This window comes from Oncorhynchus clarkii, chromosome 17, assembly GCF_045791955.1.
Source record: "Oncorhynchus clarkii lewisi isolate Uvic-CL-2024 chromosome 17, UVic_Ocla_1.0, whole genome shotgun sequence".
NCBI classification, from domain to species: Eukaryota; Metazoa; Chordata; class Actinopteri; order Salmoniformes; family Salmonidae; genus Oncorhynchus; species Oncorhynchus clarkii.
Genome location: NC_092163.1, coordinates 41,086,135 through 41,104,110, shown reverse-complemented (window position 1 = coordinate 41,104,110; position 17,976 = coordinate 41,086,135). Strand labels below are relative to the sequence as shown.

Sequence of the window (17,976 nt, the reverse complement as noted above, 5' to 3'; positions counted from 1 at the left end):
ATTATTAATGCATGAGCCTGCCAAGAAATATGATGGGAGGAGAAACCAGTGGACCGATTACATTACATTTAGATCAGACAAGGTGTTATTTTCAAGTCCGAGCTCTTTAATGGTATACTCAAATCAAATTCTATTCATTACATGCTTCGTAAACAACAGGTGTAGAAAACCCTTCCCAAGAATGCAGAGAGAAAGAAAATGGAGAAATAATTTTAAAAAGTAATAAATAAATAAATGCACAGTGAGTAACGATAACTTAGCTATGTACTGTACATGGGGTACGGAGTCGATGTGCAGGTCTACAAAGTAGTTGAGGTACATATGAACATATAATTAGTGCAAAAAGGGTAAATGCAGATAGTCCGGGTAGTTATTAGGTTAACTATTTAACTAACTATTTAGCTGTCTTATGACTTGGTGGTGAAGCTGTTTAGGGTCCTGTTGGTTTCAGACTTGGTGGCGCGTGGTAGCAGAGAGAACAGTCTATGACTTGGGAGGCTGGAGTCTTTGACAATTGTTGGGGCATTCTTCTGACACCGCCTGGTATAGAGGTCCTGGATGGCAGGGAGCTCGGCCCCAGCCATACACAGTACCCTCTATAGCGCCTTAGAGATGCCAAGCAGTTTCCATACCAAGCTGTGATGCAGCTAGTCAAGATGCTCTCAATGGTGCAGCTGTAGAACCCTTTGAGGATCTGAGGGTCCATGACAAATCTTTTCAGTCCTCTTAGGGGGAAGAGGCGTTGTCGTGCCTTCGCGACTGTGTTGTGTGTGAACCATGATAGATCCTTAGGGATGAGTACACTGAGAAACTTGAAGCTCTCGACCAGCTCCACTACAGCCCCTTCAATGTAAATGTGGGCGTGATCAGCTCCTTTGTGTGGTGCAAGGTTGTTGTCCTCACACCACGCTAACAGGTCTCTGACCTCTTCCCTATGGACTGTTTCATGGTCGTCGGTGATCAGGCCTGCCACCGTTGTCTTCAGCAAACTTAATGATGGTATTGGATTTGTACACAGCCACACATTTATGGGTGAACATGGAGTACAGAAGGAGACTAAGCAAGCACCCCTGAGGGGACACGTGTTGAGGGTCACAGTGGCGCATGTGTTGTTGCTTACCCTCACCACCTGGGGCCGGCCCATCAGGAAGTCCAGGATCCAGTTGCAGAGGGAGATGTTTAGTCCCAATGTCCTTAGCTTAGTGATGAGCTTGGAGGGCACTATGGTGTTGAAGGCTGAGCTGTAGTCAATGAACAGCATTCTCACATAGGCGTTGGGCAGTGTGGATGGGAAATAGAGATTGCCCCATCTGTGGATCTGTTGGGGCGGTATGCAAATTGGAGTGGGTCCAGGGTGTCTGGGAAGATGGTGTTGATGTGAGCCGTGACCAGCCCTTCAAAATATTTCATGGATACAGATGTGAGGGCTATGGGGTGATATTAATTTAGACAGGTTACCTTGGCGTTCTTGGGCACAAGGACTATGGTAGTCTGCTTGAAACATGTAGGTATTACAGACAGCATCAGGGAGATGTTGAAAATGTCAGTGAAGACACTTGTCAGCTGGTCAGTGTATGCTTGTGAGTATGCATCCCGATAATCCATCTGGCCCTGCGGCATTGTGAATGTTAACCTGTTTAAAAGTCTTACTCACATGGCCTAACTTTTATTGACAATTTTGACACTTTTTGGTAACAAAAGATACTCTACAGGGATGATGTACTCCACCCAAACCATCTCGGAGCCTGGACCCGATCTTTCAAGGCCGTGTTAAGATATTGACTCCGAGACGTACCAAGCCCCACTCATATCTCCCATCCTCTCTAAGCGTTACTGTTGGGGGTGTTGTCAGTTGTAATCTTGTACCCATTAGTTTGAATTCCTCTTAGTTCTGCTATTGTTAGCTCAAGAGAGGAGTATGTGGTCTGCTCACCCAGTGCTTTTAGTTCAAATGAGAATTCCATAAACTTGAATACCCCCTCGGTTTTCAAATCACGTAGAGGGCTTGGGCTGTTGCGCAATAGCAACCAAAGCCCATGGAAGTCAGTTTATAACATTCCATCATTGGTTACTCTGAGTTCCTCATATTGACATCAGCTGCGGCCTCAGACCCTATGGCGCTAACCTTGGGAAAGTATCTCCAATTTCTTCTCCTTCCTCTGTTACTAATGGGGATAGACCAAATGGTGCAGTTCTATGCAAACGTATAGCCATACCAACTATTTCAATGTCAACCATCAGACAGGGCCTGCAACCGCCTATTGAGCATAGCTTGTTTGAGCTGGAGTTTCCATGTGACTTGAAAAATTGTAAAGGACCTAGGTTGATGTAGAATTTTATCATTCTATTCTAAATTATATTGGGTTGGATGCTGATAGGAGAAATTTGCTGAATTATCATCTTTTAGGCTATTTAAAAAATAAGTCCTGGATGCTTTGCTAGCAACAGACAACAATAAATCCACAGGGGGCGACCAATTGGATCCTGGTCTGCTAGAGTGTGCAGCGCCCATCAATGTTGGCTCAATAACCCTCATTTTTTATTTAATATTGTTATCAGGAAATCAGTATGGAAATCAGCTTTTGAGCTGCCACTCCATAAGTGAGGCGATAGTAGTGATCTTAATAATTATCGGCCCATTTCAAGACTTTCTTGTCCAGCTAAGATTCTCTAATCTTGGTAAATATACAACTTTTCTCTTTTTTTATCTGAGAAATGTATTTTTAATGTAAACCAATCCGGGTGTAGGCCTGGACATAGCACTATGACAGCAACCTCTTTAGTTGTTAATGATCTTGTCAGTGTTTTAGACACTAAAATGAAAAGTGCTGCTTTGTTTGTGGACCTGTCAAAAGCTTTTGATACTGTTGATCATGCTGTATTTATTGACTAAGTTGTCCTAGATAGGCCTGAGTTCTGATGCCTGTTCATGGTTTTATGATTATCTTTGTGACAGAACTCAGGCCATCGTGATTGATGGGGTTGAGTCTGAATTTCTTGCTACATAAAGGTGTACCACAGGGGTCAATTTTAGGACCTGTTTTCTTCACTATTTATATAAACACTGTTGGTCAATCTGGTAAAAATGGTAAACTTAATCTATATGCAGGTGATACTATTATGTATGCTATTTCCTTGACTGTTGATCTGACTGTGTCAAAACTACAGTCAGATTTTATAGCTATGCAGGAATCCTTTACTGATTTTGAAACTTGTGCTTATTGGGGGGGGGGGGGGGGGGGGGGGAATAGAATGTATGTTTTAAAAGTCTCATAAGAATGTTTTGCATGTTCACTCATTAGATGGTTCTCCAATTAAACGTGTTTCTGCATATAGAGTACCAGTCAAAAGTTTGGACACCTACTCATTCAAGGGTTTTTCTTTATTTTTATTATTTTCTACATTGTAGAATAATAGTGAAGGCATTAAAACTATGAAATAACACATATGGAATCAAAAAGTGTTAGTGATCAAAATATATTTTATAGTTGAGATTTTCAAAGTAGCCAGCCTTTGCCTTGATGACAGCTTTGCACACTCTTGGCAATCTCTCAACCAGCTTCACCTAGAATGATCTTCAATGAACGAACAGGTGTGCCTTGTTAAAAGTGAATGTGGAAACTGGATCCTGGACTTCCTGACGGGCCACCCCCAGGTGGTAAGGGTAGGCAGCAACATATCTGCTATGCTGCTCCTCAGCACTGGGGCCCCTCAGGGGTGTGTGCTTAGTTCCCTCCTGTACTCCCTGTTCACCCACGACTGCGTGGCCAAACACAACTCCAACGCCATCATTAAGTTTGCTGACAACACAGTGGTATGCCTGATCACCGACAACGATGAGACAGCCTATAGGGAGGAGGTCCGAGACCTGACAGTGTGGTGCCAGGACAACAACCTCTCCTTCAATGTGAGCAAGACAAAGGATCTGATCGTGGACTACAGGAAAAGGCGGACCGAACAGGCCCCATTAACATTGACGGGGTTGTAGTGGAGTTGGTCGAGAGTTTCAAGTTCCTTGGTGTCCACATCACCAATGAACTTTCATGGTCCAAACACACTAAAACAGTCGTGAAGACGGCACAACAACACCTTTTCCTTCTCAGGAGACTGAAAAGATTTGGCATGGGTCCCCAGATCCTCAAAGTTCTACAGCTGCACCATTGAGAGCATCCTGACGGGTTGCATCAACGCCTGGTATGGTAACTGCTCTGCATCTAAGGCGCTACAGAGGGTAGTGTGTACGGCCTGTACACAGACTGTTTTTTTCTACAGCACGGCAAGCGGTACCAGGGAGACAATTCTAGGATCAAAAGACTCCTTAACAGCTTCTAACCCCCCCCCCCCCATTAGTTTTTTACACTGCTGCTACTCGCCGTTTACAATCTATGCATTGTCACTTCACCCCTACCTACGTGTGCAAATTACCTCGACTAACCTGTACCCCCTCACATTGACTCGGTACTGATACCCCCTGTATATAGCCTCATTATTTTGTTACTTTTTATTATTTTTTTACTTTAGTTTATTGGGAAAAACTTTTTTTTTTGAACTGCACTGTTGGTTAAGAGCTTGTAAGTAAGCGTTCCACAGTAAGGTCTACATGCACCAAATACATGTTGTATTTGGTGCAGGTGACAAAAAGTTTGATTTGATATGAGAAAGTTGCAAAAAAAATCTTGCACTCTGTTCCTTGCCTCAGGCTGTACATGCTGTTCTCCAAGTGATCACATTTTCACTCATCAGTCTATTCTCAATTGAATCTGGTCTTTGCTGAAAGGTCAAATTAGTTAGATATTTAGAGTGGTCCATTGTCAAATTGGCAGGAACAGGGGCAGGTGAAAAAACACATGTCATCAGTATGCACTCCATTAGCGAATGGAGGCCACTTTCCAGCTGGTTCATTTTTCACTCATGTTAGGTAGGTTATTCCGGTTATTTCACTTCATGCATCAACCACTGTTTGAGGAGCATGCAGCCTCTCACCAACAACAGGTGATATTCAGCCCAAACTCTGTATCCCATGGGCTCTCCAACTCTGTTCCTGCAGCTACCCAGTGCTTAGTTTGGGAAACTAAGCGAAGTCTATCCGGGCACATCAATAGTAATATGTTTTCACAACTAAACATTTAACTGTTGACACACCCTCTTCTGCCCGCTTGAGAAAGGACTGAAGGACATATTCTGTAGTTATAGGTAATGTTAAAGGTAATGTGTCAGCCTATTATTTATGGAATATAAAAATGCCCTATTACTAGGCTATTCAAAATCAAGTACAAATTCACACTCGGCCTAATTTTAGGCTCACTCTGAATTTGTTCAATTTAGGCTACCAGTTATAAACCAAAGATGTTAAATCTGTTTTTCTGCCTTGCTTAATATGTGTAGGCTATGTAATTGTATAATATCACAATCATTCTTTTAATTCTGTTTTTCTTTCGACCTGGGCTCATATATAAGCCTATGCTTAAACTCTTAACATGCATATGGTGTTTTTAATTAATTATCACCTTAGAAAGCACTGTCCAGGTTGTTGTGTTAGGCTTTGAAACAACGTTCACAATGACCATGTTTTCTACTCAGTTTCAACCTGTTGTAGAATTTCTTTCTTCAAATTGATCAATCACAGTGAGGCGAGTTTTTTTAATTTTTTAAATGCATACAGTTTTGATACGTGTTTTTGATGTGATTTTCGATTGCTTTTGCATTGATGTCAATATGGTTTGAGGGACAATAGAGGCATGAGTGCCAGGCCATTACTGACCTGACGATTGTTAGCGAGTTAGGTACTACTACCATGTGCATAAGAGGAGATTACCGTGACTCAACGGCCAAGTGGAATTTTTACTGCGGTCTTGACTCATGACTGCCAGTGTGACAGCCCTAGGTGACAGGTTTTGGGGGCATGATCTGTGTGCATCTGAAACGACTCGATTAAAGTGCATTTGTTTCTAAACGATAAAACATGCTCTCAAATAAAAGGTGAAATGGGGAAAGTAACACCGTACTTTTGATCTCAATTCTAAAATCGTTGACTATAGAGACATTAAGGGTTTTAGCCTCACTGTCCAAATAAATACATAGGGGAGTGTATATACAGTGCCTTCAGAAAGTATTCACACCCCTTGACGTTTTCCACATTTGTTTGTGTTACAAAGTGGGAATAAAATTGCTTTGTCATTTTTGTTCAACGATCTACCCAAAATACTCTGTCAAAGTGGAAGAAAAATTATAAATATTTGTTTAAATAAATGGAATATAAAACTAATCTTGATTAGATAAGTATTCAATCTTCTGAGTCAATGCATGTTAGAATCACCTTTGGCAGCGATTTCAGCTGTGAGTTTTTCTGGGTAAGTCTAACAGCTTTGCACACCTGGATTGTACAATATTTGCCCATTTATTCTTTATTATTGGTTGTTGATCATTGCTAGACAGCCATTTTCAAGTCTTGCCATAGATCTTCAAGACGATTTTAGACAGAACTGTAACTAGGCTACTCGGGAACATTCAACGTCATCTTGGTAAGCAACTCCAGTGAATAATTGACCTTGTGTTTTAGGTTATTGTCCTGCTGAAAGGTGAATTTGTTTCCCAGTGTCTGTTGTAAAGCAGACTGGACCAAGTTTTCCTCTGGGATTTTGCCTGTGCTTAGCTCCATTCCGTTTCTTTTTATCCTCAAAAACTCCCTAGTCCTTGCCAATTACAAGATTTACCCATAACATGATGCAGCCATCACCATTCATGAAAAAATGAAGTGTGGTACTCAGTGGTGTGTTGTTGGATTTGGCCCAAATATTACACTTTGCATTCAGGACATAAAGTAATAATTCTTTGCCACATTTTTTGCAGTTTTAATTTACTGCCTTATTGCAAACAGGATGCATGTTTTTGGAATATTTTGTATTCTGTACAGGCTTCCTTTTCACTCTGTCATTTATGTTAGTATTGTGGAGTAACTACAAGGTTGTTGAGCCATCCTCTGTTATCTCAGCCATTAAACTCTTTAACTGTTTTAAAATCACCATTTGTCTCCTGGTGAAATCCTTGGGTGGTTTCCGTCCTCACTGGCAACTGATTTAGGAAGGGTACCTGTGTCTTTGTTGTGACTGGGTGTGTACCATCCAAAGTGTACAATTACTAGATGCCCTTCTTTGCGAACCATAGGAAAACCTCCCAGGTTTTCGTGGTTGAATTTGTGCTTGAAATTCACTGCTCGACTTAGGGACCTTACAGATAATTGTATGTGCGGGGTACCGAAATGGTGTAGTCATTTCAAAATAATGTTAAACGCTATTATTGCACACAGAGTGAGTCCATGAAGCATATTATGGTACTTGTTAAGCACACTTTTACTCTCCTGAAAAAGTTGTGGAGTGTGAATGCTTTCTGAAGGCACTGTATGTGGCTCTGAATGTTAATGCACCAAATTGACTGTTCTCATGTGCACTGCTCTCTTTCTTCCCAGATGATCTCGACCGTTCCCCAGTACAATCACACAGCGTCATTAGAGGGTGTATAACTACTCCTACTGTTTATTCAAACATTCTCTCTTCCTCTCTCCTCCAGCTGATCACAGCCATCCCCACCCACCGCCTGAAGTTCCTCAAGGAGGCTGGCCACGGCACCCATAAGGAGGATGTTCCCGAAAACGAGATGAACGAGGGGGATGATGAGATTGACCATGCTGAGATGGAGCTCCGTAGGGGACAGGTCCTCTGGTTCAGGGGACTCAACCGCATCCAGACTCAGGTACGCACCAGGGGGTCCTCAACTACCATCACCTGCTCTCGCTTTAGCAGCCCCTCTCTATCTCCCTCTTTTCCTTCCAGTCCCCTCCAGGGGTTCCGCAGGTATAGGAGGAGGAGAAGAGAGGAGAAGACCATCTATAAGGGGTTGACAGGGTTGGATATTCCTCTCCCTCTCTCCCCCACCTCTCTCCCTCCCCTTTCTCCCATCTCTCCCCTCGCCAGCGTTCACAGGTAAAGACCGAGAAGAGATGAGAAGAGCTACAGAAGCACTGCATTGTGATGAGAGGAGGGATATACTTCCCCCTTGTCCTCCCTGTTGTGAAGAGCTTTAACCTGCTGTCTGTTCTCCAAGGGGAAGAATAAGACAACATATTTCTTCACCGTGACCATTTTGATAACTGTTGTGCTGGTACTTTTTTAAATTCAGTCATTCTAATCTGTGTCATGTGCCAAAGATTTCGCAATGACACAGAGTACAAGGAGTGGAATGCCAGCTAAACAGACTGGTACCCAGGCTAGTTCTAAGTCTCTCTGAAAGTTAAGCGTTTTAAGTAAGGGTTTTTCTCTGGGATGTGTTTTGCTGCTGCCTCCTGTGAAGAAAGACAGGTGTGTGTTATTGTCTGAGGGAGACCACAGAGTCTGTGACAGAGTCTGATGTCTGGGCTTTGATTTCCTGTCACTATGCCACCTCTGTCTCTACTGTCTAACTTGTCACCCCTTAGCTGGATAGCTCTCTAACTAAGTGATCCCTAAAATGGTGGGTTGGGAGTCAGGATCCTGATGGGTAATATCAAGAGGAGATCAGATACCAGGGGGCTGTATGTATCAAGTGTTGCAGGGTAGTAGCTGATCTCGGATCAGTTATGCCTTTTCGATCACAATGAATACGATTATATGGATAGAGGGGAGCTGATCCTACGTCAGCACTCCTGAGACGCTTTGTAAATATGGGCCCTGGGATGTAAGGTGTCAGTAGCTCTGGGCCCCCAGGTGGGGGAGTGGAGACCCGCCTCAGACACACTGGAGGCCTGCCTTTAGCGATAGTCACTACCCACCAACACAACTAGACATATCTCTATATAACCTGATGGAGAGTTATAATGGATGACTCTCAGGATCATACTAATACTGCTGTTGCTGCTACAAAGGATCGTCTCGCTCGCTTTCGCTTCCTCTCTCTCGCTCCCTCCCTCCCTCTCTCGCTCCCTCCCTCTCTCGCTCCCTCCCTTTCTCGCTTTCTTCCTCTCTCCAACTATCTCAGTGTACACAGCCTTGGGGTTGAAGAGACTTACTGTGATGGGAGATGGGGAGCAGAAACACACTTACTGCCTGTTGCGCACACACACACCATTGGCTAGCTTATATTTAGAGACTGTATTCAAATAGAGCTTTTCACCAGGTCTCCAATTGCCTTATGTAGTGGGACACACACACACACACCCTTTAACTGCCAGGGGACTCCACTGGGTTTCCTCTGTGGGTGTATCGGAAGGAGACACATACACACCCCCGGGGTGGTCACATACATAGAAAAGTCCAAACTTTTGACGTGTGTGTGTGTTGCATTTAATACATTTTGTGATGGTAAAACAGTTTCAGTGTAAATTTAATTGACTACAACCAGATATAAAGTATGTAGAAAAGATAATGGACCTATATATTTATTAGATCATCTTTGAGAACTAACAGCCTCCAGAATAAAATCTACACAGTCAGGGTGAATCTGAAATTCCCCAAAATGTCATGGAACGGGGCACTTTCATATTTGAGGCACATGGATAGCAAAAAAAGGTAATGGTAAAATGTGCGGAATTTCAAGAAACTAGCTTTCACACTGCAGAATTGTCTCTTGGTTCCATGTAGAATTGCGGGAAATTTGTTGCATGCGCCACCACTGCTTAAAGAAATCAGAGTGGCAAGACTAATGGAGGTGGAGAGGAAGCCGAGGTCCATTGTCTCCATACATACACACACACACACACACACACACACACAGTGCGGTAGAGATGGCACCACTCCCATGCCCACCAGATTTCACAGCTACTCTTCCTGGGGTCCAGCCAAATTAAGGCAGTTCTATATAATTACAAATGTTACAATACATTTCACAACAGATTAAGTGTGTGCCCTCAGGCCACCACTCTACTGTCACATATCTACAATACAAAATGCAACGTTGTGTCTCTTCACAGTCCCCGCTGTTGCATAAGGTGTATTTTTATCTCTTCTTTCTCTCATTTTACTGCTAGCATGAGTTAATTCATTTGGAATAGAGTTTCATGTAGTCATGGCTCTATGTAGTACTGTGCACCCCCCCCCCCCCATATACTCTTCTGGATTTGGGGATTGTGAAGAGACCTCTGGCATGTCTTCTGGGGTGTGCATGGGTGTCCAAACTGTGTGCTAGTAGTTTAAACGGACAGCTCGGTGCATTCGACAAGTCAACGCAAGGAGTGATGAAGTCGATCTCTCATCTACTTTGAGCCAGGAGAGATTTACATGCATATTAGTAATGTTAGCTTTACGTGTACATTTAAGGGCCAGCCATGCTGCGCTGTTCTGGGCCAATTGTACCTGACCAAACGAATGGACAGTAGTCCGTCTGCAACAAAACTAGGGCCTGTTGGATCTGCCTTGTTGATGGGGATGTTTCGAAAGCAAAGCAGCGCTTTATTATGGACAGACCTCTCCCCATCTTTGCTACTGTTGCATCAATACGTTTTGATCATGACAGCTTTTATAATCCAGGGTTACTCCAAGCAGTTTAGTCTCTTCAACTTGCTCAATTTCCACATTGTTCATTACAAGATTCAGTTGAGGTTTAGGGTTTATTGAACGATTTGTCCCAAACACAATGCTTTTATTCTTTGAAACATTCAGAACTAACAGAAGAGAATGTCATGGTTTATTTTCGAGTTGTTTTCCCAAAAACAAACCTAAAAGGTGTCCGGTGTTCCCCTTTTTAGAATACCTCCTCTCTCTCCGTGTGTTTTAGAAGGTCCCGTTCTCCCCGACAATGCATCGGCCAAGTTGGGTCCTTTCTTCGGCCCCGTGAGTGGGATTCCTAGGCCGTGAACGCTACAATAAAGTGGGCCTATGGAGACGTTTCCAGAAGCCGAGCTTTGGTTCGGCAGTGCTGCTCTCCCCTCCTACAGGAGTGAGCTATAGGCAATCATAAGCGCTAGCATGTCCGGAGGCTATTTCTGTGTCCCTATGGGCCTCATTAGCCTTCGCTAACGCTGAAACAATGCTGAAACAACATACCTGCAGCAAAAACCCCTGTAGAGTGGGCGAAGGATGATTAGCTTGTTGTGTTGTTTGGATGTAAATGTATACGTCCCTCTCGTACAGTGGGTCAAAAAAGAGTTCAGTCTTTCTCGGTCTGCCGTTGGGGGTGCGGCTGGAGGGACGTGGGTTGCTTTAACGTTCTTCTTTTTAACTATTTCATTATCTACAGGGCTGTGGAAGACTCCAGTCCTGTCTCTCTAGTGTCTGTTTCTCTCTCGCTCACTTTCTCTCTCTTTTTTCTTTCTCTGTCTCTCTCTCACACACACACACACACACACACACTCCAGAAGCCTATACTGTTTGTGCACCCTGTAACTGACTAACCTTCTACCCTCTTCTTCAACTGAAGTATGCAACTCTTCGTCTCACATTTGTTTCTGAATCTTTCTCTCTTCTTGAATTGGTTGCTCTCTCTCTTCTCGTCCTTTAGCCCTCTCTCCCTCTGCTATTGTCCATTAACTTAACTTTGTAATGATGGAATGACTCTCAATACGGTTGACCAGAATAATAAAGAAATAGATGTTTTGTCTTTTATATTGTGTTTTAAGGTATTTATTCGTATGTGTGTAGATTTAGAACTGAATAACATATTTGACTGTTGACAAATGTTCCTCATTTACTGGGACACAACGCCATAATTGACCGTTCTTATTAGTTTCTTCCAAGTTGGTTTCTGTGTCGTTCGAGACGGATTCTAATTCCCATTCCGACGTTCCACTTCCTCAGTTTAATTTCCCTATTTCTCACCCTCTTCCCGTCCTCTCTCCATCCTCCCTTTCTCCCTCCATCACACTGATAAAGGAAGAGATGCAGTCGAGCATTTCTCACTCTCTTTCTCCTGGGGAGGGAGGATAGAAGGGAGAAAGGTGGGAGAAAGGTGTGTGGGGGGGGGGGGTGATGGAGAGAGGCAGTGAGGTAATTAGGTCCTTATCTGCCCCTCTGACTCCCCTCCCTTCCCTCTGTCTAATCCTGGTGGGCTGTGTGGTTAGGTTGTATGTGTGTCAGCACGGCTCGTTAGTCAAATACAACCAGGACATAATTGGCAAGAGGAGGACGACTTTGCACCAAACTTATCAGTCGCCTGTAGGAACACTCTCTGCCGTCTTCGTTTGTTTCCCTCCCTCGCTCCTACCAGTGCCCTCAGCCTTTTTCCTCTGTCACAAAATATTACCCCTTTCATTCAGTGGCAGGCCTTCCAGTCCTCTCCCTCTCCATTCATTCCACTCTTCCTCAATCTCTCCAATCCCCTGTTCTGTCCCTTCCAACTAACGATTTAGGGATTTTCTAAATTTGTGCAATAACCACTGTCTGCTCTGCCCATACAATGTTTCTTTCTGCTATCTTTCCCTTCCTCTGTTCACTTCCTCTTTTCCTCTCTCCCTTCTTTCTATCTCTCCCTCTCTCCTTGCCCCCTTCTCTCTTTCTTTCTCTCCCTACGTCTCTCTGTTTCTTGTGACTATGCTGTGGGCTGTTGTTTGCAGATGGACGTGGTCTATACGTTCCAGACGGGTCAGGCTCCGGTCCCGGGGGCATTGAGACGCCAGCCCTCTGTGGTCAGCCAGCACAACGACGCCAAAACTGTCTCTAGCCCCACCCACGTAGGGCTTTCCTCTTCCTCCCTGTCTGCCAACTCTGCCGGGGCCCCGCCCCTTCCTGCAGCCGCCGCCGCTGCTTCCCCCTCCACTGCAGGCAGTGAGTGAGCGGTTGCGATGGCGACCCCTTAACAACAAGCTATCTTTTCTCTGCCGCCTCCTCCTCCCTCTCCTCCAGTCAGAATGCTGCATGACTGACTGTTTGATTTCTTGATTGAATTGCTGACATGCCGTCATTACCCCATCCACAGCCTGCCGATGCCTGCTGACTACTTCCTCTCTATGATTGTCTTTCTATCTTTCTCTTGTTCTATGTCTGCTTTGTTCCCTTTCTCTCTCGTTGTTTTATTTACTCTCTCCTCGGTTTCACTCTCTCCTCGGTTCACTCTGGCTTTCCTATGGCTTTCCCAGTGCATCCTGGGGGTTGGAGTTCTCCAAACTCCTAATATATGATCTGCATGTATTAACCCAGGTGAGACCTCGCCGTGAGACGAGATCAACCTAAAATAATTGTCAGGAATTACAAAGAGCCAAATCTGTCTCAGTCCTAACTCTGAAAATCCTATCATCTGGAATCCTGACGTCCATTTTATTTCCCTGGCTGTCCGGCAATACAGCGGCCTCGGTAGAGAGATAATTGGACTGGCTAATCTCACATAGGGTATAATCTGAAAAGGTTAAATCCCGCAGGCAGGCCCTAATCTGAGAGGCTGTTGTCTGAGGCAGGGCCCATGAGGTCTCACGGGGGTTAATAGCGAAGGGTTAATTGCATTGTCTAATAACCGTGCATCACTCCATTTACTGAGCTGCCTCAGCACTTCTCTCTCTGTCACTCTCTGTCACTCTCTGTCTGTATGTGTGTGTGTGTGTGTGTGTGTGTGTGTGTGTGTGTGTGTGTGTGTGTGTGTGTGGGTGCGTGAGCAGTGTTTAGTATTTTTCAGATTCCTGTTTTCTACTTCCAGTGGCAACATATCAGAAAGCATGTATCTTCTACCTTCTCTCCAACTGTTACTAAAGACACACGGGGCACCTTAAAGGGCTATGGTCACAGTTGGTCACTGATAGCTCAGCCATCTCCATGTCCAGCCCTGAGGATACATGTGTGGAGAAGGAGAAAGTCTGTGTATGACTGAATGAGTGTGTGAGTGATTGATTCTGTGTCAGAAGTCATGCAGTCATCTGCGTGGTTAGTGTATAGAGAGTCCATTAGTTCCGGTGATGGTGTTGGACTGTTTTAGTAAGAGAGATGAGCTAAGTCATGTGAGATATGATAGGCAGCTTCCTCTGTACGGATGAGAGGGACAGAGGGATGGGGGATGACCTTGCCCTTTGCTAGAGGGAGGGATGGAGAGGTGAGAGGGAAGAAAAGGGGGACGTCATTCCTCACACCACGACACAGCACTTCCTCCCCCCCTCCGAGACACACACATGCCGTCTGCCCAGCAACAGAGTACTGAGAGAGACACACGCGCACACACACACACTCTCGCACGAACACACACACTCGCTCGCGCGCACACACACCCTCACACCCTCAGAGGGCTGCAGGGAGATGGTTGACAGATGCTGCAGCTACTCCCTTCTCTCTCCTTCCCCCTGTCTCTCTTCTCCAGTTGCCCCCTAACTCATATGTTTGGATGAGGCCCTCTCGTTTTTCTACTTCAAATGCATCTTTCTTTCTCCTTTGCCCTCAATCTCTCTTTCTCCGTCTCTCTCGTCTTGTCGTCTTTCTGTCTTTGTCTTCTTCTCTTCCCTCTCTCTCCTCCCTCTCCCTGTCAGTCCGCTATTCAGGGAGGACTTATGACTCAGTGTGTGTTTTATAAAATAAAAAAAATTAAAGGCTGGCAACCTCAGAGCTGACTTCTTCCTCCATGACAGCCTCTGCATCTCACTGCTTTTTTCTCACCAAAAGGGATTTATGGGGAAGAAAGAGAGCCATATATTTCTACCACATTTTGTTATGTAAAAAAGGGGATGGATGCCTGTGGTACACTGGTGTATCTTCGCAACCGCCAACACGCTCACACGAGAGGCACACAGAGATCAGATGGATATGAGAGGACTTAGAAACCTAGAGAACTATATACAAATGTAGACGCGCACACACACAAACCCATATTAGAGGACTTAAAGCCCTGGGCTTAAGAGGCAAGGTTGCAGAGACACTCGTCACACACTGGGGTTCTGGAGTAAAGGAAGAGGTGGTGCAGGTAACGGATTTGCAAACTAGAACTAAAGTCTCTGGAAAACGTGTGAATATGATTATAGAAAGAAAAGATGGTTAGGACTGAAGAATACAGTGTGGAAAATATCTAAATATATTAAATAGGCCATGTAAGACTGAGAATACAAAGTGGAATTGAAGTAGCTGTTATTTTTTTACCCGTAACTCATAGGAATTTGTATCCGCTTTAAAGGCTCATGCGGTATTGAGGCAAGCGGTCACCTTCTACCTTTCACCCCTGACCCCATCCCCAATCTATGCACACATTTAGAGCTGCTGGATGGTGGTCGTTTAACATGATCACGTCTTTTTTTCACCCATGACCTTTTCTCCTTTCGCTTTCTGATCCAATTGCTGCAGGCCTTGATTCCCAAACCTTTTGCTCTTTTTCTTATTTGTCTTTCACTCTGTTTTCTCTGATACTATTCCCCATGTTGCCCTCCTTCATCTCTTGCTTCTCTCGCTCTGCGTATGTTTCCATCCTCTCCCACTCGTATGTCTCTTTCTACTCCTCCTTTCTGCGTGCGTGCGTGCGTGCGTGCGTGCGTGCGTGCGTGCGTGCGTGCGTGCGTGACTATTTTCTTCCTGGCACGGAAATGGAGCAATGGAAATATCTTTTGTTCGACATCACAATGCTCTCTTAAACACATACACACACACATAGCCAGAGAAGTCTGCCTGAAATAAGAATTTAAATATCAAGAATCATCAGAGGTTGGATGCTGATTGGATAGTCTGTAGAGATGAGGTCCGCATACAGTCCACCAAAGTAGAGCTCATTTCTCGTCATAATCAGCCGCATCATGCCAGAGAATGCTGTGGAAATGGAAATGATTGGATTTGACCCTTTTTAATTTTTTCTTAGTTCTCTCTCACACACACACACACACACACACACACACACACACACACATACTACCGTTCAAAAGTTTGGGGTCACTTAGAAATGTCCTTGTTTTTGTCCATTTAAAATAACATCAAATTGATCAGAAATACAGTGTAGACATTGTTAATGTTGTAAACGACTATTGGAGCTGGAAACGGCAGATGTTTTATGGAATATCTACGTAGGCGTACAGAGGCCCATTATCTGCAACCATCACTCCTGTGTTCCAATGGCACGTTGTGTTAGCTAATCCAAGTTTATACTTTTAAAAGGCTAATTGATCATTAGAAAACCCTTTTGCAATTATGTTAGCACAGCTGAAAACTGTTGTTCTGATTAAAGAAGCAATAAAACTGGCCTTCTTTCCACTAGTTGAGTATCTGGAGCATCGGCATTTGTATCTGGAGCATCAGCTCAAAATGGCCAGAAACAAAGACATTTCTTCAAATAATAGGTAAGGCTATTCTTGTTCTGAGAAATGAAGGCTATTCCATGCGAGAAATTGCAAAGAAACTGAAGATCTCGTACAACGCTGTGTACTACTACCCCACACAGAACAGCGCAAATGGGCTCTAACCAGAATAGAAAGAGGAGTGGGAGGCCCCGGTGCACAACTGAGCAAGAGGACAAGTACATTAGAGTGTCTAGTTTAAGAAACAGACGCTTCACAAGTCCTCGACTGGCAGCTTCATTAAATAATACCCGCAAAACACCAGTCTCAACGTCAACAGTGAAGATGTGACTCCGGGATGCTGGCCTTCTAGGCAGAGTTGTAAAGAAAAATCTCAGACTGGCCAACAAAAATAAAAAATTAAGATGGGCAAAAGAACACAGACACTGGACAGAGGAAGATTGGTTAAAAGTGTTATGGACAGACAAATCCAAGTTTGAGGTGTTCGGATCACAAAGAACATTCATGAGATGCAGAAAAAATTCAAACATGCCGAAGGAGTGCTTGACTCCATCTGTCAATCATGGTGGAGACAGTGTGATGGTCAGGGGGTGCTTTGGTGGTGGTAAAATGGGAGATTTGTACAGAATAAAAGGGATCTTGAAGAAGGAAGGCTATCACTCCATTTTGCAACACCATGCCATACCCTGTGGACTCTGCTTAATTGGAGCCATTTCCGCCTTCTGACGAAGGCCGTGAGGCTGATACATAAGCTTATTAAAGATCAGTGATACGATCGAGCAGTGTGGGGTTTCCTTTTCCCTTCATGTATGTTTTGGAAAACAAGGACATTTCTAAGTGACCCCAAACTTTTGAATGGTGGTGTAGGCAACTAGACGGAGAGACATTGTGGTGTGGTACAGATTATAATCTAATTAAGTTATTGTAGGGAGTGTTGAGTACCATCAGCTTCATAAGTATCTTTGAGTGTGTTTGTGTGTGAAAGGCTGAGCATGTGTGTTTGTGTGTGAAAGGCTGAGTGTGTACTATACGTGTTTCTGTGTGAAAGGCTGAGTGTGTACTATACATGTTTCTGTGTGAAAGGCTGAGTGTGTACTATACGTGTTTCTGTGTGAAAGGCTGAGTGTGTACTGTGCGTGTGTGTTTTATGTGTATGAAGTGCATGTTTTTTCCCCCATTGCAGCGTCAACCTTTCATGCCCTCTACCAACGTCTTCTCATCATCTAGCTCTTCCTGCACTTTCCCTCACCACACTTCCACCTATCACACCAAATATCCCACTCGTCGTTGGTCGTCAACCAGGGAGCCCAACAGGCATCTCCCTCCATCCCTTTATTCATTGAAGAACATTGAGATGCTGCCAGCTAGCTGTGCTGTTCTGTAGCTGTGTGTAGGCTGGTGTGTTGGTGTGCATCCTAGCGTCACAGTGATAAGAGACTGCAGCTTGTAGCCTCAGATAGCACTGTATGTGTCAGGGTGTTTGGGGGAGGGGGGGGGGGGGTGTTGTAGAATTAAGTAGCTGTGTGGTTGTGCTCCTGATGCTTGCTAAATATCCGTCCACCGTCATCATCAAGTGTTCCCACCTCGTAAGTTGGTATTTTAGTATTATTCTGTGTTTTTGTGCTCTATTTGTTTTGCGGTGCTCCTTCTCTATTTTCCACTTCGCTCTTATGTACTGTATTGTAGTGGACTGGAGGTTTTTGTGTGTATGATTTGGGGGTTGTTTGTCTTCCTTTTGCTTGCTGTTTGATTTAATGATCGGTGAGTGATCGAGACTGCAAAGAGCGACCATGACATCCCAGAATCCTTCACATCCCACCTCTCAC

At 44.3% G+C, this 17,976-nt stretch overlaps 1 protein-coding gene across 4 annotated transcripts in view; it reads left to right on the top strand.

Annotated features, from left to right (window-relative positions):
* LOC139370864 (plasma membrane calcium-transporting ATPase 1-like) overlaps window positions 1–17,976 on the top strand; it is a 140,573-nt gene that overhangs the window by 118,936 nt on the left and 3,661 nt on the right. For 3 of the 4 annotated variants that reach the window (XM_071110685.1, XM_071110682.1, XM_071110683.1), the window contains one exon: window positions 7,567–7,749. In XM_071110685.1, coding sequence (XP_070966786.1) covers window positions 7,567–7,749 — 183 coding nt within the window. Of the gene's footprint in view, window positions 1–7,566; window positions 7,750–12,517; window positions 12,729–17,976 lie in introns of all 4 variants that reach the window. The other variant, XM_071110684.1, reaches the window with a different exon arrangement.